This window comes from Geotrypetes seraphini, chromosome 10 (genome assembly GCF_902459505.1).
Source record: "Geotrypetes seraphini chromosome 10, aGeoSer1.1, whole genome shotgun sequence".
NCBI classification, from domain to species: Eukaryota; Metazoa; Chordata; class Amphibia; order Gymnophiona; family Dermophiidae; genus Geotrypetes; species Geotrypetes seraphini.
Window position 1 is genome coordinate 20,485,046 of NC_047093.1, and position 26,933 is coordinate 20,511,978.

Genomic DNA, 26,933 nt, shown 5'->3' on the forward strand with positions numbered 1-26,933 from the left:
TAAAAAGAAAAAAAAACTGATGCAGTGCAGGAATTTAGGATTGTGATTATAGGCTTTTACCAGTTTTAACTAATAATCTGTAAAATCTCCACCAGAGTTTCCAGAAACATGCTAGTATTATCCACAAAAACAATTCTGACTCAGAAACCTTAGCACAACTCCCCCATTTAGCAGATAAGAGATTTTTTGGAGAGCACTGTCTCCCAACGGATTTGTTTTGTGCATACCGTGACAGCAGTGAACCTCACTCCTAAACCAGGGTATATGGAGTATGATCTCAAGTCTCTCAAATGTACTTGTATTTTGCTAAAGAGAGCATCCAGGTGTGCTTGAAATGAATCAGTTTCTGATTCCCAGTATAATGGGGAATATATATATATATATTCTTTTTCTGTTTTCATCTTTCTATACAGATCTTTGGTTGGAGTACATTAAAGAGGAGCTTAGCCATCAGCAAGGGAAACCCGAAAACTGTGGTCAGATTCATTGGAGGGCTTTGAAGATGCTGCAGGGAGAACAAGTGGAAGAGTTTGTGTCTAAATACACTTTGCTGCAAACTCGAGAGTTATAGAGAAAAGTATCTTATAGCCTTCACTGTTTATTTTCTGAACCTTTATTTTTCACATTGTCTGCAGTTATTTTGGCCTTTTATATATTGTTTAACTCAACTTAAAGCAGCATTAGTGTACCAGATTCCGGTTTAAATCATGTACTGTATGAGCCTCTCAGAAAGCCACTTCCTGACAGTAGCTGGAAGGATTCTTCAGATGGAAGTAGAGAACTGTCTTACAGGGCAGTTGTTTGATACGTTTTGGGTCCTGTTCAGTTATGTGAGACCATAAACCAGACTGCTTCCTGTAGATTTGATTAGACTTGATGTATGAAAAGAAGGGTGATTATTTACTGGTTTAGAAGCAAGGAAATATTCAGGTTGTGTTGTTTTATATTTTCATTTAATATATTTATATTAAAAAAATTGGAAACTGTACTTTGGTTTTGTCTGATTGGTCTTATTGAATACCTACCTGGGTTGAAATGTCATATCTTCTTTTCCTGCCTTGGCTGCAGCCCTTTTCTGCTTGCCAGTGATGAGGGCTTCTTAGTAGATATAAAGCATCCCATCCTGAATGATAAAGATTGGTTAATCTGGCAGTGCATCGATTGCAGGCATCCATATACGATTATCATCTACTGCTGTCACAAATTGGTCTGGATGTCAATGCGGTGGTCCACAAGGTAAAGAGCCTGTACTTTGCAACTATGTCCTTCTTCCCACACACCCCCAACTGCCTGTTCTGCACAGCAGATAACCTTCAGAACTACCTGGACACAATGGCTGCATTTAAAAACAGGAGCTGAATGCCCTTCCATTTGATCCTTTTGGAGCGCCATCTTTCTTTTTGGTATCACTGTCAAGCGTTCTCCACTGGTCCCGTTTGGAGTTGTCCCATGTTATTCTCCCCGTAAACGAGGAGTTGCGGCTTTTCTCAAATGGACAGTACTTATTGCCTTGAAATGTATTCAATTTAAATGGCTTGAAGGGAGGCGCCCGACTACTACTTGTGGAGGTGGGTTGTGCGGGACTTCTCGCTCCCGGGTCACTTTTTTTTTCAGCACACTTGGGAGCCATTTTGGACTACTATGACTTCAGTGGCCCATAGCCGCCTACTCAACTGTTGATATTCTTTTATATTGTTATACCCTTTCTAAGTACATCTGCTTATTTTGCAATGCAGTTCGCAACTGGGGATTCACTTGGAAAGAGGACCTGGGGTGGGGTGGGGTGGGAAGTTTGGAGGTTTGAGGGGGGGGAGCTGTAGTATGGCCGGGGTTTCTTGAAAATGTTTTGAGCTTGTTTAGCTGTTATGCGTATTCTTACCTGTTTCATTTCTTTTGTTGAGCTAAATAAAATATATTTGACTAAAACAGGAGCTGAAGCCTACTGGAGGCAATCCACTAAACTAAGTACTTTTATTGCAAGATGCAAAACCCCCCAAAATCAAGCAGTTTGCAGGTAGGGGCTATTAACATTCCAAACTGCGATATTTCCCCTGTAAGGATGCTCTTTTGCTTAATCTAAAGTTTATTGGAATGTGTGGACCTCTACATGTTATCCCTTCAAAACAATCACTATTAAAAAAAACATTTGCTCTAGCCTTTATGAAAATATACAAAATCTATAAAAATAAATATTACAAATGTATGTGCGTAAGTGGTAAAATATTTCCAATTGCCAATAGAGGGCTAAAATTTAAGCCTCAGGGTTTCCTCTGTATTAATAAAATCTGTATACTTTCCCAGTAATCTCTAGCCACACACACTCGTATATCCTACTATACCAACTTAAATGCTCTTTTTAAGAACTTTTCAGATGTGTGACCATTATCAGTAAAAGTTCATACAGACAAACCTGGTCAAATATCACTTCCTTGTACGTCCAGAAAGCATTATTACATTACATTAGTGATTTCTATTCCGCCATTACCTTGCGGTTCAAGGCGGATTACATAAGATTTACCAGGAGGTTACAAGAATTGTAAATTTACATAAGAATTGTCATAGGTTATGAGTTCATCTTAGTCATGTACAATTTTGTTAATCAAAATTGGTGTTATAATTCTTGGACATAGCTATGTTTCGAATGCTGCATCAGGACAAACAAACTCCTTCATAAGACTGTTCCCAGTAATCTGAGCAGGACATTTAATAATGGAGATCTTTTATAAAAAGCTAATAAAGAAGTGTTGTCTGATTAGCACATGCATTGTTATGTATAGAGAATGACATGGGGACAAATCTTTCCCTGACCCTGTGGGAACTCGTTTTCCCATCCCGTTGAGATATTTTCCTGTCCCTGCCCCATTTCTGCAAGCTCTGTCCTCATCTGCACAAACCTCAAACACTTCAAAATCATAAGTGTGTGAGGCTTATGCGGTTAAGATAAGAGTTGACAGGGATGGGGAAATTGAGTTCCTGTGGGGACGGGGACAAATTTGTCCCTGTGTCTTTCTCTAGTTATGTGTTTGAATTATGAGAGCTGAAGTTAGTGGGGGTGGGGAGACCTAATAAGCAGAGAGCTTTTATTATACAACCTGATATCTGTTACTTTGGCATTTTAATTTTTAAAATAAAAACACCAAACAATCTTTTTGACTATTTTTAAAAAATAGCTGTTGCCCATGATGGCGGATAATTTAGAAGCGTAGTAGTAGCTCCATTCAGACATCTGTGTTTGACATCTCTGAGCATGCGTGGTCTCCCTCCTCCCCCTCAGTCTATAATAAAATTGATATAATAGGTTATGATGTCCTATTAGTGTTGAGGGGGTGGGGAATGTGGCTGCTTTTCCTTGCAGTCTATGGAGAACCCCTGTAAAGGTAAGCAATTTCACTTTCTCTGACAACTTACCAAGGAAAAGTAGGTAACTTTAGAGATGACTCAAGCTGAGGGACACCTAAAATTTCTTTCAGTTGGTGGCCTGAGGTTATAAAATGGGTAGTCTAAGTAATAGTGATGACCTCATCTTTTTTGTCTTATCACTCAATGATTTAATAAATGTTTTCATTAAAATTATCAATTAAAAGGGAAACAATGATCTATTACAGGCCAATTACAGACTTCGTCCCTTTCATCTAGCTTTCCCCTATGCCTAGGATAAATTACCTGAGTTTGTCCGTCAAGCCCCTTCCCTTGTTTAAAAGCAGACTGAAAACCCATCTTTTTGATATAGCTTTCAATACTTAACCCTACTCCTCTGCCCTCCAACCCAGCCAGCTGATTAACCATTCCCCTTAACTGTATCCATGACATCCTGTTTGTCTGTCTTCTCTGTTTAGATTGTAATCTCTTTCGAGCAGGGACTGTTTCTTACTCTTTGTGACTCTGTACAGCACTGCATGCGTCTGGTAGTGCTATAGAAATAATTAGTAGTAATTTTGTTAATTGTCTCAATTAGTTTATTGCCTTCCATAACAACCATTTGACTTATAAACTCAAGAGGTAAAATTGACCATTAGTTTGCAATTACACTAATTAGGCTGACGTTTTCTTGGATCATTATGTTGTTTAGCTTGTAAGCTCTTTCGAGTAGAGACCGTTTTCTTCTTTGTGACTCTGTACAGCGCTGCGTGCACCTGGTAGCGCTATATAAATAATTGATAGTAGGTGGAGGAAAGGGAAAACAGCAAGAAAAGGATCTTTTTAGACCTGTGGAGAATGCTTGTTCGAATGTCACATCCTGTGCTGACAAATGATCTAGAGTTCTGGACAGTAATGTTTGGTAAATGTATGGACAGAGCCCTTTAGGTCTGCTTAGCAAATATATGTAATAGAGGCTGATCTGAAATTTGATATAGAGGCCGATTTTGCACAAAATTGGTGAGGACTTATACAGTTATGTCTTGGTGGTGGGAGATTTGAAAGTGAGTAACAAAAAGAAAATGCATTCTGAAACCCAATTGGGAAGTGTCAATCTTGGATACTGGTGAGCCTGGAATTTTATGGGGTAAGAGATGCACAAAGGTGAAATCTGAGACAATCGTAGGGAGGAATTTTGAGTGTGAGCAGAGAAGCAGAGGGTAGTTTACCAAAGCTTGCCATTCACTAATCCTTCTTCCTGAGGTTATAACTATGATATAAATGATTTTTCCAAGTGAAATGATTTCTGGAAGCAGATAGCAAGGGTTCTCCCATAAGTACCACATGGAGGTTCCATATTCAAGCTACATTTTTTTTTTTTTAAAAAAAAAGGGTGGTTTTTTATGCAACTTCGTGAAAATGTTTGATCCTGTATTTATATTTGATCCCCATCTTAGCTGCCCAATTCTAGGACAATTTTTTATGTTTTCCTCAGAGTGAATGCCAGTTACCACTTCTCTTTACCACCTTCCCAGTCAACTAGTTTCTAAAAGTCAGTTGCTTTAGGGCCTATACACTATACCAAAGGTACTTAGTTTATTTATAAGTCATCACTACAGAACATGACCCTTTCCAATTTAGTTTGTTAGCATGTTTACAGATGAAGTGTTGTAATGGGTACCATAACTTGTTCACATAGATGGGAAACTTTACCTTGAAATTACCCATATCCTTTTGTAAAATCACATCACACTCATCAGATGACACTCGTAAGTAAACTCAATGAAATCACAATTCATGTCTTATGTTGCCACTCTTTCAGTGGAGTAAGTTCCTTTTTCTGCTTGTAATTAGATTTTCCAATGCTCTGGTGGAGGAGGATGGAATGGAATAAAGCAAGTAAAACAAGTCTCAAATCTGGGGACTTTTCACAGACACCTAAAGCACTTTTGACCAACAGTTCATCTTGCTGTCATATACTGTAGGAAACAACTTGCACGCTGAAGACTTGTCCGCTTGATAAACCTGTTCTGAAAATTACAGTAACAAATTTACCCACCCCTCCCCCCCTTTTACAGAATCATAGTGTGGGTTTTAGCGCTGGCCACAGTGGTAACAGTTCTGACACTCAGGAATTCTATGAGCCCCCCCCCCCCTCTCTATGAGTTTGTACTCTTTTAGTGCTTCTCTCCTTCCTTCTCTCTCTCAAACACCCCCCATCTTGTGATTTTTCTCTTAATCTCTCTCCCCCTCTCTGAAACCCCCTTTCATGGGTGCTTCTCTCTCCCTCCAACCCCTACCATGCGTGCTTCTCTCTCTCCCTCCAATCCTCCCTTTGCAAGTGGTTCTATCCCCCCCCTGGATCCGGTGGCGCAGGTATCTCTCTCTAGGCCTAGTCCACCCTGGAGTCGAGTATGGCTCTCCTCTGACCCCCATCTACCTCCTCTGAAATTTAATGCTCAAGTGAGGGGAGCCTGCAGCTCTTAGCCTGCCCCAGAAGCCTTCTCACTGCAATGTCCTGGGCGGAACAGGAAGTCTAGGTAAATCTGGAGGTCTCGTAATCCTAGCCCATACCTCATAGTCCAACAGGATAGGGGGGAGGGGCTTGAGAAAGAATGGAGGGAGAGAGAGCAGATTTTTTTTGAGGGGTGGGGACATGCAAAAGTTGTCTCAGGGTGTCACAGGCCCTTGAGGGGTGGGGACATGCAAAAGTTGTCACAGGCCCTTGAGGGGTGGGGACATGCAAAAGTTGTCTCAGGGTGTCACAGGCCCTTGAGACAGCTGGCTATCACCTAGTGAATGACGGCAGATAAAGAGCCCAAGTCACACTCATCATGATCAACTAGCAAAGAATAAAATATATGTTTTATCGCCCTCCTCCCCACCCCCTACTTTCCAAATTCGTAGTAGCGGTAACGGCAGCAATTCACAGAAGCACATGTTAATCCCCTTCCTCCCGAGACAGGAAGTTGCGTCAGAAGGGGCGGGGTCACGGTGGCAGATGCTTCTGTGAATCGCGCGCTGCCTCTGCGCCACGTTTGAACGGGGGCGGGGTGAAGAGGGGCTCTGAGCGCGTGAGTTTAGAGCGGTATTTAAGGGGGAATTTCCAAGAAATTAAAAAAAAGGGATGCACTTAAGAACATCAGGCGCATATTTGTGACATAAAAATGAGGTGAGTTTGAAGAAAAAAAAACACTGGGGTGAACGCTTTTCTTTTAATGGAGTGGTAGGTCTGCTCTTTGCATATAAATACAAATCAAGAAAGCAAACCCTAGAGTATGGGCTATTTCGCTGGTCCTCCCTAACGGGTCCTTTCCCAAAGCTGCGCTATTGAGCCGCCGAAATGTTTACAACAGGGGTGCTAATATTTATGATGATTTATTTGAATTGTAGGTAGTTGCAGTTGAAGGCAAGTGTCAGACTGAGCAAAAGGCTTCCTTTACTGGAAATAGTACCATGATGTGGAAACCCCAAAGAGGTAAGATAATGCAGACATTAATGGCAGGTAGTCAGACCTGGAGAGGCACCATGAGGGTGGTGGATGCCTGGAATGTTCTCTGGAAGGAGGTGGTGGAGAGGAAAATAGTGGCGGAATCCAAAAAAGCATAGGACGAACACAGAGAATCTCTAATTGGAATATGTTTCACAGTCTGAGGTACGGATTCTCAAAACTTGCAAGTAAAATCCAGCGAGTCGACGTAGTGGGAGCTATTTTTAGTTTACAGGCGACTCTTCGCATAAAAACATGCAAATTATATGCATGCTATTTGTGCAGATAATTGCCGATAAAGAGCGGGAAGAACTGTGTCTGGCACTTGCTGAGAAGAGCAATCACTAAGCACTGTTCCGCCCTTCTGTCAAAGCTACTCTCCCTGCCTCATTCGACTGAGCCGCAGGTCTCTCCGAGTCCTGCCAGCTTAGCTGACTAACTGGCAGAGACAGCAGTAGGGGGAAATGTTCCCTTCTCATATACCGCTGCCCAGCCCCACCATACACATCCTGTACAAGATCCACAGGAGGAGTGCCCATTCCCTCCTGCTGCCGGAGTCTCCTGCCCCTTGACAGCCTCCCGCCCTCATGCACCTTTAAATTGAAGGAAGGCAGGATTAATGCCTACTCTCTTCTGCCGTCAGGGTCCCCCACCCCCTGACACCCCTTGCACCTTTAAATTGAAGTATAGCAGGAGGGATGCCCACTCTCTCCTGTCGCTGGGGTCCCCCCGATAACCCCCCACTCCCTGTATCTTTGAAGGCCGTCAGGAGGGATGGGATACCTACTCCAGCTGGCAGGCCCGCCTCTTCAAACTGGCGGGTCTTCCCCTTCCTGGTGCATCCTGGGATGTACCAGAGAGAGGCCTAAGACCTAGTGCCCATGTGCCTAAGGCTCCTCTCCTGGGAAGGGAAGGCCTGCCATTTTGAAGAGGTGGGCCTGCTGGCCAGAGGATATAGGCATTCCTCCTGCTGGCCTTCATCTTAAAGGGGACCCTGGCAGTGAGAGGAAGTGGGCATCCTTCCTGCCATCTTTCAGTTTAAAGGTGGGAGAGGCGGGTGGCCTTGGTGGCGGGAAGAAGTGAGCATCCCTCCTGCTAGCCTTCAATTTAAAGGTGTATGTATGGGAGGGGGGGATAGGGGGACATTGGCATCATCGGGGACATCGAACAACCCTGGGGCGGATCAGTGGAAGGGAGGAATTGGTTTAAAAAAAAAAAAAATGGGGGGGAGTAGAGGGTCTGAGCTGTCAAGTCCTACCTTCCTGTCAGTGCTTGAACCAAACAATGCTCAGATAATGACCGGAAAAGTAAGGCTACAACAGCTCAGACCCTGCTGGAAAATTTTGCCTGCAAATGTGGCACAACGAGGTTAAGGGAATCACCCAGCAAAGATAAACAATTGCCCGGAGTGCTCCTTTAAAATATTAATGAGCCCATTTTACTACCATTTTAATATTAATGACCTCATTATACTACATTTGCATGGCAGGGGCGGAGACTACTAGGAAACTTGTAAATGGCCACGATGAGCCATTCTGTTATTCAGCAACTGGAAAGCTAAACTAGCTGGAACTGGTTTAGTTACCATCGTTAAGGGCATGGTAGGTTTTGAGAATCCGGTCCTGAATCCCACAAAGGAGGTGGCTTGGATAGGCTGGAGCCTAAGAACAGTAATGGGTGGACTTCTAAGGTCTATGGCCCAGAAACAACTAAAAAAAAAAAGACATTTTAATGTAATCATGAAATTGTAAAGCATGTAATTTATAGGGCAGACTGGATTGACCGTTCAGGTCTTTTATCTGATGTTATTTACTATGTTACTGTTTGTTTATTGACGTCTATTAACCATCTTTATGAAGAGATTCACCCAAGGCGGTGTACAGCAGATATAATTCAATATAAAAACTTTGTTAACAGTAAAACAGTAGTAAAAAGTCCAAATATAAACATAAATACAATGAACGAGGTAGAGTTGACATCAGTAAATTTGAAAATTAATAGGACTATCATGAAACAGTTCCAAAAATATAGTTATTAACAGCACTGAAAGTCAAATAAGAGAAAGAGAATACATTGATCAGTAGCATGGAATGTTGCTACTCTGGGATTCTAAAATCTTCCTACTCTCTGGGATTCCGGAATCTTGCTTTTCTTTGAGATTCTGTATGGAATGTTGTTAGTCTTTGTTAGTTTTTGCCAGGTACTAGTGACCTGGATTGGCCACCGTGAGAATGGGCTACTGGGCTTGACGGACTGTTGGTCTGACCCAGCAGGGCTATTCTTATGTTCTTAGAAGGTGTGCTATCCTGTAAGCAGGACCTGCTATTATCTACAAATAGAAGGATGGGTTAATCCCAGATATTCTAGGTCAGTGACGGCGAACCTTTTAGAGACCCCTAAAGTGCAACCCAAAACCCACTTATTTTATCGCAAAGTGCCAACACGGCAATTTAACCTGAATGCAGAGGTTTTAGTTTAGAAAGAAACAACTCGTACGTTAGCATGTGAGCCGCCCGCCTTACGCCAGACAGGGGAGGGAGGAAGCGCTCCCATTGGGCTGCTGGGCAGAGGGGCGGGTGATGTGAGAAATGTCCTCGGTGCGTGTGGAGAGGGGAAGGTGAGCAGCCCGGCTCCGCATCCCTCTGGTGAACTCTTATGCTGGGGCAACGGTGCGCGTGCCAGAGGTTCGCCACCACAGTTCTCGGTCATTTTTATAAACCCAGTGCTGCAAGTAACTTGAGTTTTTTTTTGTTGTTGTTGTTGTATAGCTTTTTATCTTAGCTGAAATTTTTGCCTCTGGTTTCTTTTCTAGTGTCCCACAGCAGTTGTTGTCATTTGAAAGGTTGAGATTTTTTTTTTGAGTTCAATAAGTTGTTTTTTTTTTTTTATTGGTTATAGTAAAGAAAAACCATACAATCATAAAAATAACATACCTTAACAGAAATGATTATGTACAGGATTATAGGGCTCCGTTTACAAAAGGCGCATTAGCGGGTTTAACACGCGTGACTTTTCATCACGTACTAACCCCCACGCTAGCCGAAAAACTACCACCTGCTCAAGAGGAGGCGGTAGTCGCTAGTGTGGCCGGCGGTTTAGCGTGCGCCGTTACGTGCGTTAAACCGCTGACGCGCCTTCGTAAGAGGAGCCCATAGTTCAGAGCTGGAGAGCAGTAACAAAAGGCAGCACCGGACGTACGCTTCTCCCTCCGTATTCGCGGTTTCAGCAATTGCGGTTTCGATTATTCACGGTTTTTTGTTTGCTGGCCCCTCCCCCCCACCAAATTACATCAGCTTGCATAGAGGAATCGCCGATTCCGAGCGTTTACAGAGAAAATCGCCGGTTCCTGGCACTTTATTCCCTGCCCCTCCTTCAGAAACAGGCCAGGTCTCCCACCATGTTATTCGCGGTTTCACCATATTCACAGTGATTTTTAATAGAAAACAGCGAATAACATATGAAAAAGTTATTTGCGGTTTTTCTGTATTTGCGGTTCTGTTAATCCCCTATCACAGCGAATACGGAGGGAGAAGTGTACACTAGTGAGAAAAGGGTAGTGGTTAAGGATCTACAGTATTAGATCACTATGTTTAATAGGATCTATTAAACATTGGATTGGATTAGCGGTTCCCAAGTCCTGACAAATGATCGCAATTGGACTTTCTTTCATAATTTAGAAGTTATACAAGCAGTGTTCCACCAAGTAATATATTTTGACTGCTGAGGCAACTGAGTTGACATGGCAATTTGATCTCGCATAAGATCTCACTGATGTGCAGTGGAAGCACATCTGGATTTCCATACACAAGTCTCTGAAATCTGCTGCCATAATTCAATCCATGTTCTTTGTGATACAGAAAGCAATATGGACACCCTATAAATTATCTAAAATTGATAAATCCGGCTTAAATCTTTGTTGGTCTTGTAATAAAGAGGTGGGTACACTCTCCCAAGCCATATTTTATTGTATCCACCTGCAAGAGTTCTGGAAACAATTCTGGCCGACCATCTGTTCCCTACTACATATCGCAGAACCAATAACTCTCAACATTATTATATTGGGAACTCGTGGTCTTAAATCACAGAGGATCGTGCTAAACCTCTTCGAATCCTGATAAATCTTGCTATCAGAACTGTTCTGAATCATTAGAAAGGTTGGGATTTAAATTGAAAAATTGCACGGCTGTTTTTTTTTGTGCATTAATCATTTACTGTAGTCTAAAGTAGAGAATGACACGGAGGGAAAAATCTGTCACCGTCCCCGCAGCATCCACCCTTCCCTCTCGCCACCTCACTGCCCTTCGGCACCCCTCACGCGATCCATGCGTCTCCCTCTCTCCCTCTTACCTTCTCGGCGTGTTTTAAGGTTTCAGAGTACTTGTTGAAACCCACCGGAGCCTATATGCAACCAGAAGTTGCGTCAAAGGAGAAGCTTCTGCACACACACGCACGTAGGCTCTGGCGGCTTTCAACAAGTACTCTGAAACCTTAAAATGCGCCACGAAGGTAAGGGAAAGGAGGGAGATAGAGTCGTAGGAAGGAAGGAGGGGGCCGCGCGCGATCAGTGACCGCGCGTGTTCCCTCCCTTAACTGCGGGGACAAGGCCATTCACCGCTCCACGGGGCGGTGGATGGCCTTGTCCCCGTACCTGCGGTGAGCACCTTTTCCCCCCTCAACCGTTTTGGCGGGTTACCCGCGGCTAGGCGCGGATAACATCCACCGTGTCATTCTCTAGTCTAAAGTTTACAAGCTATGGGGCTCGTAATTGAAACAAAAATACGTCTTAAAAACACACCCAAGTTGGCACGTAAGGTGATCTAAAAGACAGGTCATCCAAGTGCTGATATCGAAACGGGTTTTTAGACATATCCAGAGACTTCTTAGGCCTCTGAATCCCGCTGTGCCCAGAGCTGAAAGGGGCGTTTTTGGAGGCGTGGTTAGGGCGGGATGTGGGCTGACCAAGACTTAGTCGGCCTGCAGGAATAATCAAAGGTTTCACTGACCCCGTCGCACCCCCACAAAGATCAGAATAAAAATGTACATATCTGCCTCCAGAACATCAGCACCTGGCAAGGAAAGCCTAGTAAAGCTGCATAGAGGTGCCTTAAGTAGTCCGTGGGGTGGGCTAGTGAACATAGAGAGGAAGACCCAGGCCCATAAGTCACTCCTAACCACTATACTCATAGTGAAAAATGTGAGCCCACCAACACCCCCCCCCCCAAAAAAAAAAATCCCACTCTACTGCCATATAGGTGCCACCTGCAGCCATAAGGGCTATTGGGGTTGTAGACAGGTGGATATAGTGGGTATTGGGGTGCTCACCATGACCTATAAGGGAGTTATGGTGAGATGTTTGTGGCACCCTTTTTGTAAAGTTCACAGAAGTGCCCTGTAAGATGCCCCAGTGCTCTGTTGCCATTTCTGGTTTGCCAGTGCATCACACCACATTCCTGGCCCCTCCCACACCCAAACGTTCTTGTACTGGGTGTTTGGGACTTGGACGAAATAGACGATCAAACGCTTGGACGTACAGAGAGACAATTTTCGGGGGGAAAAAAAAAATCTTTTGGATGTACTTTTCGAGAATGGACCTTTTGAGGCTGCCGACTTTGAGCGACTAGCGACCTACGTCCAAATCGGACTTGAACATTTCTTTCGATTATGCCCCTCTATGTATCTAGAATTTCAGTATTTGTAAGTAAAAGTTACAGGGTTCAAAATTTTATTTTAGCATTTATTTACCACTTATAGCCCAAGTGGGTTACATTCAAATACTCGAGCATTTTTTCCCCTATCTGTCCCAGTGGGCTTACACTCTTATCTAATGTACCTGGGGCAATGAGAGTTTGAGTGATTTGCCCAGGGTCGCAAGGTGCAGCATGGGATTTGAACCTACAACCTCAGGGTGCTGAGGCTGTAGCTCTTAACTTCTGCACCACATAGACATAGAGAGGGGTCCAGCCTCAAACTACTAAATAGGTTTTCTTAGTCAAAAGTAGTTTTACTTATTTTTTTAAAGCAGCATTTCAGCTAGCTAATTTTGCGTGTGTGTGCTGAAATGCATATCTGTAGGGTTCTGAGGGCAGAAAACAATACAAAGGTGCGTTAGGGCCTTAACATGCGGAATAGTGCTAGCCGCTACCGCTTCCTCTTGAGCAGGTGGTATTTTTTGGGGTAGCGCGTGCTAAAAATGCTAGCGCACCTTTGTAAAAGGAGCCCTTAGTGGAGCATTCTGTGATTTTGTGCCTGTTCCAGATTAGAGAATACTATAACTCAAATGGCAGCACAACTTCACCACCATTAGCATACCCTTATGCCTTCAAGACTTTTAGTCAAGTTTCAAAGATCCTCAGCGGCACCACTTGGAGCTCAATAACATTTCATTGCTCCAAGCTTTATGTGTCTACTCGTCATCGGGTCCTGTTGTAATATTAATTATCACGTTCTATTATTTACTCTTGCTTTATATCAAAGTTTATATAATATTCAGATTGATATTTAAAAGCTGTTACTTAGCTTTTTCGTGTGGCCTCTGGCAAGGGGAATGTCAAACCGACATGTTTCGCTATAAGTAGCTTTATTATGGAAACCCCCTACGAAAACAGCAAAAGTTATATTAATATAAATACATCCCACTATTGCTCTCTAAGTAATCCACATCCCTTCGAAATCACCCAAACAGCAACCCTCTTACCCCAGTATTAAGCCGCCAGCACGTACGACCACTCAGTCCTTAGTGATGGCGGCCATGGGGTGTTACAGTGTTTAGATGGTAAATCCACCGTTGTTCTTTAAAATTCAGTGAACAAATGCTGAATTTTAAAGAACAACGGTGGATTTACCATCTAAACACTAACACCCCATGGTATGAATGGTGAATTGGAGTGGGGTACTTTGATTTAGCCAGCTGTGCCGGGTGGAGGGCTCTGGTAAGAAATTGATTTAAAACTAAATGAATGGAAGCAGTATTTCCACCTTAAAACCGGCTTTTGGTCCCGTGACGCTGTTGCCACGTCTTCACGTGAGTACAGTGTTCCCGGGTTAGGCTGTATATAACGTTAGCAGAAGACGCTGCCGCCATCACTAAGGACTGAGTGGTCGTACGTGCTGGCGGCTTAATACTGGGGTAAGAGGGTTGCTGTTTGGGTGATTTCGAAGGGATGTGGATTACTTAGAGAGCAATAGTGGGATGTATTTATATTAATATAACTTTTGCTGTTTTCGTAGGGGGTTTTCCTTGATAAAGCTACTTATAGCGAAACATGTCGGTTTGACATTCCCCTTGCCAGAGGCCACACGAAAAAGCTAAGTAACAGCTTTTAAATATCAATCTGAATATTATATAAACTTTGATATAAAGCAAGAGTAAATAATAGAACGTGATAATTAATATTACAACAGGACCCGATGACGAGTAGACACATAAAGCTTGGAGCAATGAAATGTTATTGAGCTCCAAGTGGTGCCGCTGAGGATCCTTGAAACTTGACTAAAAGTCTTGAAGGCATAAGGGTATGCTAATGGTGGTGAAGTTGTGCTGCCATTTGAGTTATAGTATTGATTGAGGACCCTTGTGGAGTACATAGATTGTGTTATTGCCAGATTAGAGAATGACATGGTGGTTGATACCTGCGGCTTGCCATGGGGAGCGAGAAAATTGTAGTCGCCGTGGGTACAGGGACAAGGCCATTCACAGCCCTGTGGAACGGGGAATGGTCTTGTCTCCACGGTGAAGGGGACATGACGTGCGGTCACGGATCGCGCGGTCCAGGATCCCCCTCCCACCCGATCGCCATGTCCTACCATTTCTTTCCCTTCCTCGCCTTATGTGCCAAATTGTTCTTCTCCCAGCGGCACGCTTTCAGCAAGTCACGCGCAGGCGCGCCTGCTTCAGTTGAATCCTCCTCTGATGCAACCGGAAACAGGAAGTTACGTGAGAGAAGATTCAACTGAAGCAGCCGTGCGCATATGACTTGTTGAAAGCATGCCGCTGGGAGAAGAACAATTCAGCACATAAGGTGAGGGGGAAGGGAAGGATGGAGATGGCGGGATGGGGCTGCTTGACCACGCAATCCTTTGTAAGGAAAAATAAATTTAAGTTTCAAGCCTTCTTGCGGGGGGGGGGGGGGGGGGGCATAAGGAAGAAGAGATTAGCCTCAGAGTACATGCTCTCATTTATCTCTATCTTAGCCTCTCTCTATTTTTCCCCATCATTCTCTCTCAAGATCTCTCCTTTTCCTGCCTCTTCCTTACAAAGGAATCAATACTGATTTTTAATTGCAGAAGAATTCAGGTGTTTTTTTTTAATTTTCTTTCTCCAGGCATAAATCCATTTTTATTGTAGAACTACCCACATAGCCCTTTTTTCATGAGGTAGATCTTTGGTATTTCTGCAGCAAGATTTAGAAAATTCTGTAGCAATTCAATAGCACATTTTTTACATATTTTATGAGGAGTGGGAGGGAGTCCAGTAAGGTACCTCTCCCATCTGAGGGATAGTAATAGGCATCTATTTGTTACATTTCCTTGTTTGGAAAGTAGGGAGCATATGGGATCAGATGGTTTGCGGGGACGGGGTGGGGACCGAGCTCGCGGGGACGGGGATGAGCTCATGGGGACGGGGCGGAGACGGGGACAAATTTTTTCCCCATGTCATTCTCTATTCCAGTGCATGACAATAAAAAGAAATGAAAGTTAAAAATAGTACAGAGGCCAGACCCATGTGCCATCATTTATTTATTCAATGAAACTCTGCTAGGCCTTGTTAGGAAAAATGCCAGTATTGAGGACCTGTCATCCCTGTGTGTCATGAACCTGTTTTTATCTTCAGGATGTTTTGGGAATCAAAATATTGTCTCTCCCTTTTCCTGTATTTTTATTACTCCTCTTTGCAGGGCCAGCTCAAGGGACTGTGGCGTCATGAGTCAACTTTTGCATTGGCTCTTCCTTCCCCCCCTGCAGTCTGATATCTTCCCCCCCCCCCACAAGTGATAAAACATAAGACTAGCCATACTGGACCTGTTTCCACAGTGGCCAGGTCACACGTACCTGGCAGAATCCCAATAGTAGCAACATTCCAGAGCTGTGATTGTGATGTCATAATGCCTCCTTCCACCACTGCCTAAGAACCAACGTCATCAGTGATGTCACAATGGCTCAATTGTCCTCTACTTGGCTCACATAAGAACATTAGAGAAGCCATACTAGGTCAGACCAATGGTCCATGTAGCCTAGTATCCTGTTTCCACAGTGGACAATCCAGGTCACAAGTACCTGGCAAAAACCCAAATAGTAGCAACATCCCATGCTACAATCCAGTATCTTCCCCTCCTGCTGGACAAGTGAGGCACTGGCTCAGGGCACTGATAAAGGGTGCCAAAATTGCAGTCTGACCTCTGTCCTTCAGACTGGGAATTTGGTTCCCTTGGGCAGGGCCTCACCTGGTCCATAAGATGAGCCGGCCCTGCCTGTTTGAGATTGTTAGCTGAAGCATGCGTACATTTCCAGTGTTAAGTCTATGTTGCATACAAATATTGCTGAGTTTTACTTCCTTATATTGAATTACTTTGACAATGGTGCAAACAAAAAAAAAAATGATGCTGGAAGCTTAAGTGTTTTCCTTTAGTTCTCTTTTCACTTCTCTTCACTGCAGAATATTTACAAAAGGAAGCTCAAAGCAGTACGGATGGAAATTTTTGCTGGCCTAAGCATTATGGAAGTCTGATTGGGAACTTGGAAAGTGCTGGGGATGTGCCAAATTGTGACACAGCCTCAGACACCCAGGATTGTGATGAAAGTATGGATGAGTATGACGAAGATGACATTGATGACTTAGATGTGGACTTTGGAGACTGTGATCCTGCCATTACCTTCATCCCTGAAGCGAGAATGGACATGGAGTATGAAAAAGAAGATTGGGATAAGGAACTCACTGTTGATGACCCTTATGGTAAAAAAAATAACTTATTTTGTCCTCATAGAAGCATGATGGCAGATAAAGGCCCTTTCTGCCCTAACTTACACACTCTTACTGCATATGGACACATTCAGCAGAACAGCTCAAGCACCTGCCCTCCTAGGAGGCAACTTGCAGGGAGCAGGAGAGAAGTGAGACTCAGGTTGAAACAATCAAAGATGAACCATTTTGCTCCTTAATCCAGCTCCTTTGCTTGCATTTATTCATTCATTCATTCAATTTTCTGTACTGTTCTCCCAGGGGAGCTCAGAACGGTTTACATGAATTTATCTAGATCCTGAAGCATAATTCCCTGTGGGCTCACAGTTTATTTAATTGGGCAAGGGGGAGCAGGTGACCTGCCCAGGGTCTTAAGGAGCAGCATGGGCCTGTACGCACAACCTCAGGGTGTCTAGGCTGTAGCTCCAACTACAGTGCTGCATTCTCAGACACCGTGTTTCCCCCAAAATAAGCCCTACCCCTAAAATAAGCCCTAGCATGATTTTCGGGATAGGTCTTAATATAAACCAGTGGTTCCCAAACCTGTCCTGGAGGACCCCCCAGGCCAGTCGGGTTTTCAGGATAGCCCTAATGAATATGCATGGAGCAGATTTGCATGCCTGGCACCTCCATTATATGCAGATCGCTCTCATGCATATTCATTAGGGTTATCCTGAAAACCCGACTGGCCTGGGGGGGTCCTCCAGGACAGGTTTGGGAACCACTGATATAAACCCTACTCCAAAAATAAGCCTTACTTAGATTGCCTCTCGAATGTCCCGGACACTCCCCGATTCCATCCCTGGATTCGCCAGCAGCAGCGCTCCCCCTTCCCCGCCGTGCAGCCGAACCCCGCTAACCCACCCATCCCCCTGCGCAGCATCTTTCCTTCTCTCCTATCTGAACCACGCCGATCCTCCCACCGCGGGACTGAGATATCACCCAGACTCCAAACAGCATTGTCAGCAGCACTTTAAAACAGGCTGCTTCATGGTCTTCTCCTGCCAGTCCTACCCTCTGCCGCATCACTGTCATCAGCGATGCAGCACAGGGAAGGCCCCAGCGGGAGAAGGCCGCGAAGTAGCCTGTTTAGAATGCTGCTGATGCTAAACTAAACTAAACTAAAACTTAACCTTATATAACGGGTCTTCAACCAAAGGAAGCTCGACGTGGTTAACAATAAATTTAAAAAAAAAATAATAATAAAGTAAACTGAAATAAAAGAGAGTTAGTTTTCAAAATGTTTAGCGAATAAAAAAAGTTTTTAGAAGTTTACGGAAGAGTTGGAAGGAACTGGGACATCTCAAAATTAGGGGAAGTTCATTCCATAGTTGGGGAAATTTAAACGCCAGAGAGCTGCTAAAATTGTTAACTCTTTGAATTCTTTTCCTAGAAGGAAGAGAAAGTTTAAATCGATGAATGCCTCTCGCATATGAAAATCTATAAACATTCCATAGCAGAGGAAAGATACCATGTCAGATCTTAAAAACAATACGTAAACACTTAAACTGAATTCTAAAATAAACCGGGAGCCAATGGAGAGAGAAAAGCAAAGGAGTCACATGGTCAAATTTGATGCTGCTGTTTGGAAGGAGGTATGTCAGTCTTGCAGTGGGAGGGTTGGCGCGGTTCTACGTGGGGGGGGGGGGATGGAGGGAGGGATAGAAAGAAGGCACAAGAGGATGGGTGAGGGGAGGAATGATGCTGCACATATGGGGGAAAGAAAGGAAAGAGGAAGAATTGGGGTGGAGGAGAGGAAGGGAGTGATGATCATTGTACATGAAAAAAATAAGCCCCAGTGTGTTGTTGGTTTTTTTTTGGACACAAAATTAATATGACACTGTCTTATTTTCGGGGAAATACGGTGGTATGAACTTAGACGAGATGCTCCCCCTTCACGTTATAAACCAGAAGGAAAAGAGAGAGGCTGGACAGAAAAGCAGCTCTACTTCCTAAATTTGTGCCTCCCCAGATGTTGCTGTCCCTCTTCTTCCTATCTTGCAGGGAATATGAAGGGAAGGGCTGGCACTCAGAAATTTTCCAGGTATGTACAGCGACATTGAGATTTAATTTAAATCCAGAGACTTTGGGTCATAGAGTTCCCAGGAATAACTGTGGCAGTAATGGTGGTGAGGGGGGGGGAGGAAGAGGGAGAGACCTAGGCTTTTGCAGGAGAACGTGACCCTTGGTGACCAAGGAGGTTGGTAGGGTGTCTAGAAACCTCCTCTGAAGGTTGCAGGCTGCTTCCGCTGAAACTTAAGATTTCCATTTACTTGGGCCATTCTGTTGGATCTTCCTGTATGGAAACTTCTATTAACTTTTAGCCAACCTATACCATATATACTCGAATATAAGTCAAGACCCCATGAGGAAAAATGGTTGACTCGAATATAAGTCGGGGGCTTAATATTCAAGTGCCATGCCCTGCTTGGATCTGCACCTAGTGTCCCCCTCCATCACGCCCTCCCCTGCAAGGTTCTGCACTCAGCCCCCCCTCCCTGCCAAGTTCTGCACCCAGCTCCCTTCCCTCCCTGCCCTGCACTCAGTCCCATTTCCTACCAGGCTGTGAACCAAGCCCCCTTCCCTGCCAGGCTCTGAATACTGTCCCCCTCCCCTCCTTGCCAGGCTCTGAACACTGTCTCACCTTCCTTCCCTGTACCCTCTTCCCCCCTAAAAAGAGCCAACCTCATCAGTGATGTCACAATGGCTTGATTGTCCCGTACTCTCCTCTGCCCTCTAACCCAGCCAGCAGATTACCGGTAACCATTCCCCTTAACTGAAACCACCTAGTGGTAGGTCGGGACAGGAGGGATCCCTCCCATTTCCTGCCCCGGCCGACACTAACAATTACCACCCTCCCTCATGTACCTGTTTGTTCTTGCAGCAGCCTATCAAGGAGCGCTGCTGCTGCTGCTTGCCAGCCCGGGTGCACCACTGGCTACTTATCTTTACAATCTTCTGGAGGATTTCAGCGCAGGATATACGCTGGACCACCAGGGAACAAACAGGTACATGAGGGAGGATGGTAATTGTTAGTGTCGGCCGGGGCAGGAGACGGGAGGGATCCCTCATGTCCCGGCCTAAGGCAGGCCTGCAGGAAGTCCGGGAGGGTTTCGGATGGTCACTGGGGGGTGACCTGATTTTAAACCGGGACCTCCATTTTTGGGCCAATTTTTTTGGCCCAAAAATCCCGGTTTATATTAGAGTATATACTGTAATTCTAATACTTTGATTACACTGTGCAACAGAGGTTTGGGGGCTAAAAATTGTAGTGGGTGTTCTGTAGTGATTTGGGGGTCACTGAATTCAAAACTGACCTTAATTTTTCGGTATAACCTTCTGATTTTTGGCAAAAGAGCATTATAATGCAAAAATTAACATTTTTGATATATTTTCTAATGCTTTTAGTAAATGTTATAACAATCTGAAATATTAAAACAGTTTGCCTCAAATTAGATTTTTTAAGCTAAAGTATTAATTTGAATGATGATGTAATAATGTGCTGTATAATTTAAATTTATTATGGGTGAGGAGGCAGAGTTGGAATATGTAGTTCTCTGTAGGCCTATTGCATGATCAGCAATTTTCAAGCTTCATCAGCACAGTTAAGATTAAATCGTCGATTTTGTATCGGCGCAATGCGTTACATTATGACTTCTCGTGCCATAAATATTTGCGATTTGCTAAAAAAAAACCAATAAAACTATACGTGATAGGAGAAAACAGAGGCTATTTTCATACACAGGAGGTCAAAGTCTAAAAAGTTAAACCTCATTTTCTTCTTGCCCCAGAAAAGTTAAAATTTGTTGCGCAGTGTTATTGAAGTACAGTTGGACGTGATTTATACATGCTTCCAAACCATTTTTTTTTCCCAGGTTGACATTCTGGTACTTCCAGAATTTGGTACTAGAGATTTGCACAGGAGCAGAAATTTCACCCATTCCCGTCTGTACCTACTAAGATTCCATTCCATCCCTACTAAGATTCCATTCCATCCCTACTAAGATTCCATTCCATCCTTACCCATAGATGTCAACGCTATCATTTAGGGCTCCTTTTTATCACGCGCTAACCCCCACGTGAGCCGAAAAACTACCATCTGCTCAAGAAGAGGCGGTAGCGGCTAGCGCGGACGGTGTTTTAGCGCGCACTATTACGCGCGTTAAACCGCTAATGCGGCTTTGTAAAAAGAGCCCTTACATGCTCGCAGCCTTCCGTTTCCTCTTGACCCGAACCGGTTGCCTCACTCGGTGCATTTCAGTCCTCCTGGCATCACCAATAATAATAATAATAGTTTATTTTTATATACCGCCAAACTCATCAGTTCTTGGCAGTTTACACAATAGCAATTACAACAAGTAATTAAAAATAAAGATCCAAATAAAAGAAAATAACAATTCAATAAAGATACTGACTAACAAAATGCGGCCCTAACTCATTCAAAGTAAGATATGCATAATGCAAATTATTTATACTAAAATAGGTAAAATCTGTAAACATTATTCCATAAAATAATAAAAAATCCACTTATGATAATTTTAAAATCCATTCAATTTTGTATTGTTTAAATAGATAATTTTTTTTTTTTTTTAAGATCTTTCCAATTTTGACTACGGTACTCTCTCCCATGATAATCTAATTTCCTATTTCCGCGTCGCGCATACCTATGCAGGTTCAAGGCGACTTACATAGAGAAGAGAGGGGCAGGGAATGGAGGGAGCGGGGAGAGAGAGGGGGGATACTTAGGCAGGATTGGGGAAGGAGGAAAAGTATCAGGAGGAAGGTTTTCATTTTTTTCCCGGAATGTGGTATAGCTGGGTTTCCGTTCTGGTCGTTTCAGTGAGGTCACTCCTAGGTTTCCACTCCCACAGCAATTTCCTCCATCCCCACAGGAATTCTGAGATCCCCATTCCTGTGCATCTCTCTGTTTGGTACCTACTTATTGGCAGTTTGGTTACTAGGCAGATGGCGAAATCAAGCTTCACTTGTCCGGGAGTAGCTTTTCCACAAGAAAGACAGAAAAGGTGACCTATGTCCCTTATTGTATTGTAAAGGAATTGAGCATCACAGGTCACCTTTTCTGTCTTTCTTGTGCTTCTACCGTGGTAAGGTAGGATCTCCTGTTTTGGTGAGTAGCTTTTCCACCTGGGGTGTAAGGTATAGAGGGGGTAAGAGTTATAATCAGTGCTGAGGTTAACGTTGTTTTGGCCTTATTTTTAGGCATGTCATTTTTACTTCCTCTAGACCTTGAAGATATTGACCCTGATTTTCAGCCAAAAGATTTGGTGGCAGCCAGCATAGAGCAGGAAGACTCCTCCATGTATGTTCCTAGTTGGCACCATGCAGCGCCATTGATAACGACTGTGGCCGTCGTTGCTTGTGAGACAGGACAGTTTGATGACGTGGATTCCTGAGGCTGGCCCTGGGCAAGGGTTTGGCATCTTGATGATTTTTTTTTTTTCATTGTGGCTTTCCGTTTAAGACTTTTTTTTTTATTTTAGTAATTTTTAATGCCAGCCAGAACTGAATATTTCAGTTGAATGAGAATGGTCCTAGACCAAAAAGTATAACACAGGAAACCATGTGTGATAGTTTCTCTTTCCTTTTATTAAAGAGCCAAATGCACACTCTGGATTTATCCATCCAGGTAGATGAAAGTGCTAGACTTTCGCTGAGTTTTACTGAACTGCGGTGGAGCTTTTTACTGCGGGCCGGTAAGCTAAATCAGTGGTTCCCAACCCTGTCCTGGAGGAACACCAGGCCAATTGGGTTTTCAGGCTAGCCCTAATGAATATGCATGAAGCAAATTTGCATGCCTATCAGTTCCATCATATGCAAATCTCTCTCATGCATATTCATTAGGGCTAGCCTGAAAACCCGATTGGCCTGGTGTTCCTCCAGGACAGGGTTGGGAATCACTGAGCTAAATGCTCTAATGCTCATAGGAACTGATTGAGTGTTGGAGCATTTACCTCTCCGGCCCACGGTAAAAATCTCTACCGCGGTTTCGTGAAAGCCCTGTGTTAGGTAATATGTTTGGTTTCTTAGTCTAGAACAGACATGGGCAACTCCGGTCCTCGAGGGCCAGAATCCAATCGGGTTTTCAGGATTTCCCCAATGAATGTGCATTGAAAGCAGTGCATATTCATTGAGGAAATCCTGAAAACCCGATTGGATTCCGGCCCTCGAGGACCAGAGTTGCCCATATCTGGCCTAGAATGCAGGCAGTATTACTTTTCACACTGAAAGATACTTCAGTTAAGGGGGAAGATGGACCCAAGTTAATTTATATTATATGTTTTTACATCTTATTAGATTGATTTTTATATATATTTAGAATCCACCTAGGAATTAGGTAGAATATAAATAAGTGAATGAATAAGAACTGTCCAAACAAAACAGTGGAGATGTTTCGGCCTCTACAGTTTGCCTCAGGAACCTTGCTGTTAAAATTTATCTTGCAGCTAATCAATGCACTTATAATACTCATTCATGACTGTGCAGAGCAGCGCATATGATAAGACATTTCAAAGAGACACTTTTGAATCGAGTTCTCATGCACACCATCGATCAGATATGCGCTGCTCTATGTGCTAGATCAAGGGTGTCAAAGTCCCTCCTCGAGGGCTGCAATCCAGCCGGGTTTTCAGGATTTCCACAATGAATATGTATGAGATCTATTTGCATGCACTGCTTTCATTCTATGCTAATAGATCTCATGCATTTTTATTGGGGAAATCCCGAAAACCCGACTGGATTGCAGCCCTCGAGGAGGGACTTTGACACCCCTATGCTAGATAAAGTTAACAGCAAGGCTCCTGAGGCAGGCCGTAGAGGCCGAAACACATGCCACCGCACTCTGAAACAAAGTTTTGAAATAAAGTTGCACATCAAGAGATCTTTTGAACATCTCCACTGTCATTTTGTTTGTGTTTGAAAGTGGTGGAGACTTTCTTCCCTGTCTCGCTTAAAAACCGTCCAAGCCACGATAGGAAATGCTGCATGGGTACTTTGTCAGCTGACAGGAGCTCTGGTTAATGTTTTTTGAGCCACTCCTGGAGTATACCCTTTGCCCTTGGTCAGATGGGTTTTTAGGATTTCCACAGTAAATGTGCATGAGGGATGTTTGTACAAAGGAGGCAGTGCAAGCCCATCAAATTCAAACGTCTTTATTGTTGTTATCCTGAAAATCCAGCTGGCTAGGGATTCTTACCCAGTTCAGTCACCTAGCTGTCCTATGTTTATTTCATCTCCAGAAGGGCAAGTTAATATTTTTTTTAAATAAAAATAAACTGCTATGAATTAAACGAACGTGGCCTTTGATGGGCATGACTTATTTCAGTGTCTCACTGGTTTTTTGTTTGTTTTTAAATTTTAATATGTCATATTTGACAATTTGAAAAGACTGCAGAGAATGTACAAGGTGCCAGAATTTTAATTCAAGTCAATAAAAGTTATGTAAAATAAATGATAACAAAAATGGTTCTTGGATAAAAGGGTGCGGACCCGACATGGTCTGTGTTTCGGAAAACACTTCTTCCTCAGGCGTCCGTGATACTCGGGTTACAAATATACAGGAGCCATATGGATATGAGTGCAAGTGGATCGATTTTTCACGTCGTCAAAAATTACTAAGACTAGGGGACACTCGAAGTTACAGGAAAATACTTTTAAAAACCAATAGGAGGAAATTTTGTTTTAACTCACAGAATAGTTAAGCTCTGGAACGCGTTGCCAGAGGTTGTGGTAAGAGTGGATAGTATGGCTGGTTTTAAGAAAGATTTGGACAATTTCCTGGAGGAAAAATCCATAGTCTGTTATTGAGAAAGACATGGGGGATGTCACTGCTTGCCCTGGGATCAGTAGCATGGAATGTTGCTACTCTCTGGGATTCTGGAATCTTGCTATTCTTTGAGATTCTGTATGGAATGTTGCTACTCCTTGGGTTTTGGCCAGGTACTAGTGACCTGGATTGGCCACTGTGAGAACGGGCTTCTGGGCTTGATGGACCATTGGTCTGGCCCAGTAAGGCTATTTTTATGTTCTTATGATATAGCAATAAACAAAAAAAACCTACTGAAACAGGCGGCAAAAATCTCCTCCTGTCGAGGGCACTGCGTAAAGTGCACCCTTTTAAACCATTACATAATTTTTATTGACTTGAATTAAAATTTCGGCACCTTGTACATTTTCTGCAGTCTTCTTTTGTTCTGCTTGCTGTTCCTTCACTACAGATTCGTTGGTTTCTTTTTGTTTTGCTTTATATTTGAGGATTGGAGCAGAGGCCTGGTTCTAATCATCTCGCTGGGATATCTTGATTTTCTGTATCACTTTTAATATTTATGTTGGGTTTATATGCTGGAAGTTTATCTAGATGCCAACTGATTAATTAGACTAGTGCCCGAATAACAAAGCAGCCTTATGTTGACTGGGTGTAATGTAAAGCAGTTTCTGTTCTTGCAATTGGATCTGATGAGTTCTGGGTGCTAAGAATTTGGATTTTTGTTTGATAGTGTTCAGGGCATGTTGTTTTGTCTTGTATCCAAAATCAATTTCAACTTCATTTACTAAAACTGTGGTGTTTTGCATTACCTTGATTACCGTATATACTTGTATAAACCAATCTAAATATAAACTATGGTAACCTTTTTTTCCCCCAAAAAAGGAGAGAAAAAGGTTGATTTTGAATATAAACTAGGAGTGGTTAATATTCAAGTGCAGTGCCCTGCCATGCTAGGCACCCTGTTCTCCCTCCCTGCTCTGCGAGGCTCTTCATCCAGCCCCCTCGCTCACTCCTATGCCCTACCCTACTAGTCTCTGCACCTAGCCCCCCTCCCAACCCTACCAGACTCTGCACCCAGCCCCCCTCCCTCCCTGCTCTGCCCTCAGTCCCCTCACTCACTCTCTTCCCTCCCCTGCCAGTCTCTCCACCCAGCCTCCCTGCCCTGCCAGGTTCTGCACCCTATCCCCTCCCTCCCTCCTGATGCCTTGCAGGCCTCCACCAGGTGGTCCAGTAGTGGGCCGGGACAGGAGGAATCCCTCCTATCCCGGCTGACTCTAAGAACATTTACCTTCCTCCCTCCCCCTAGCATACCTTTTGAATCGCTAGTGAACCACTGCAGGAGCGACCTTTCTTTGCTCTTGCCGGTGCAGAGCCACTAGCTGCTTGGCTGCCAGAAGTTTCTTTGCCTTTGACTGTATTTAATAGTATTTTAAGGAGGATCTTCTTGGAATAACTGCCTGGAGTTGAAACCTCTGAAATCATTACCATTCTGGTGTTTTTTTTCCCCCCTTTACCACAATAGCCAGATCTAAGAGAGAACAGGTGTGTGAGCCTGAGCTCTGGCTTGTCTGTGAAGCCTTCCCATGCTTTCAGCTGTATTATAAGTCTGTGCTGCAGTGCTGTACCTTGCGTTCCTCTGTCACCCATGAATAGTTCTTCAATGCATGGGTGTCGCAACGAAGGCGCAGACCTGACACTTGTATGAAGTATTAATTCAGGACTCGGTCTACAAGTCAACTACTCGGACACTAGCATGGAGCTCTAAGCTACCTACAAAGTGTGAATGCGGGCTTTCATGATTATCCACAGAAAAATAAACTCAAAAGCAATATTCAAAGTACAGTGGTACCTCAGTTTACGAGTGCACCGGTTTGCGAGTGTTTTGCAAAACGAGCAAAACATTCGCAAAATCGGTGCCTCGGAAACCGAGTGCGCTTCGATTTGCGAGTGCCCCACCGCGATCCGCACCCCCCCCCCCCCCGGCCGCCATCAGGCACACCCCCCCCGCCGCGACCTAAGGTCTCCCCAACCCACCTCAACCCTCTTCTTACTTTGCTGTAGCCTCCGCAACAGCACTGGCACCAGCATGTCCTGTGCGTGGTGCCGGTGCCTGAAGATCTGCTTCCTGTGCTGGGCCTTGAGCATGTGCTGGTTTGTGGGGAGGGGCCTTCGGGGGGAGCAATGCCAGTTCTCGGGGGGGGGGGGGGAGCAGCGCTGCTGGCCTCGGGGGGGGAGGGGGAGGAGAACCTATCAAAGTGAGTTTCCATTATTTCCTATGGGGAAACTCGCTTTGATAAACAAGCATTTTGGATTACGAGCATACTCCTGGAACAGATTATGCTCGTAAT

General features: G+C 43.9%; 2 protein-coding genes across 4 annotated transcripts in view; both read left to right on the top strand.

Annotated features, from left to right (window-relative positions):
• Nucleotides 1–988, top strand: part of UTP6 (UTP6 small subunit processome component) — a 45,375-nt gene extending 44,387 nt beyond the window's left edge. Inside the window, exon 19 of the mRNA XM_033961642.1 lies at nt 414–988. Within this exon, the coding sequence (XP_033817533.1) occupies nt 414–571 (158 nt within the window). The 3' untranslated portion in view covers nt 572–988. The remainder of the gene's footprint in view (nt 1–413) is intronic.
• Nucleotides 989–6,339: 5,351 nt separating this feature from the next.
• COPRS (coordinator of PRMT5 and differentiation stimulator) lies at nt 6,340–22,576 on the top strand. 3 transcript variants are annotated; one of them, XM_033961691.1, is made up of 6 exons: nt 6,340–6,529; nt 6,751–6,835; nt 16,473–16,796; nt 18,807–18,846; nt 19,687–19,810; nt 22,047–22,576. In XM_033961691.1, exons 2-6 carry the CDS (start codon nt 6,814–6,816, stop codon nt 22,101–22,103), a joined length of 567 nt encoding a protein of 188 aa, XP_033817582.1. In that variant the 5' UTR covers nt 6,340–6,529; nt 6,751–6,813; the 3' UTR covers nt 22,104–22,576. The 3 variants fall into 3 exon arrangements, with proteins under 3 accessions (XP_033817582.1, XP_033817583.1, XP_033817584.1); XM_033961692.1 differs by having other exon boundaries at nt 6,351–6,529; nt 16,500–16,796; XM_033961693.1 differs by lacking the exons at nt 18,807–18,846; nt 19,687–19,810 and having other exon boundaries at nt 6,359–6,529.
• Nucleotides 22,577–26,933: the final 4,357 nt, after the last annotated feature.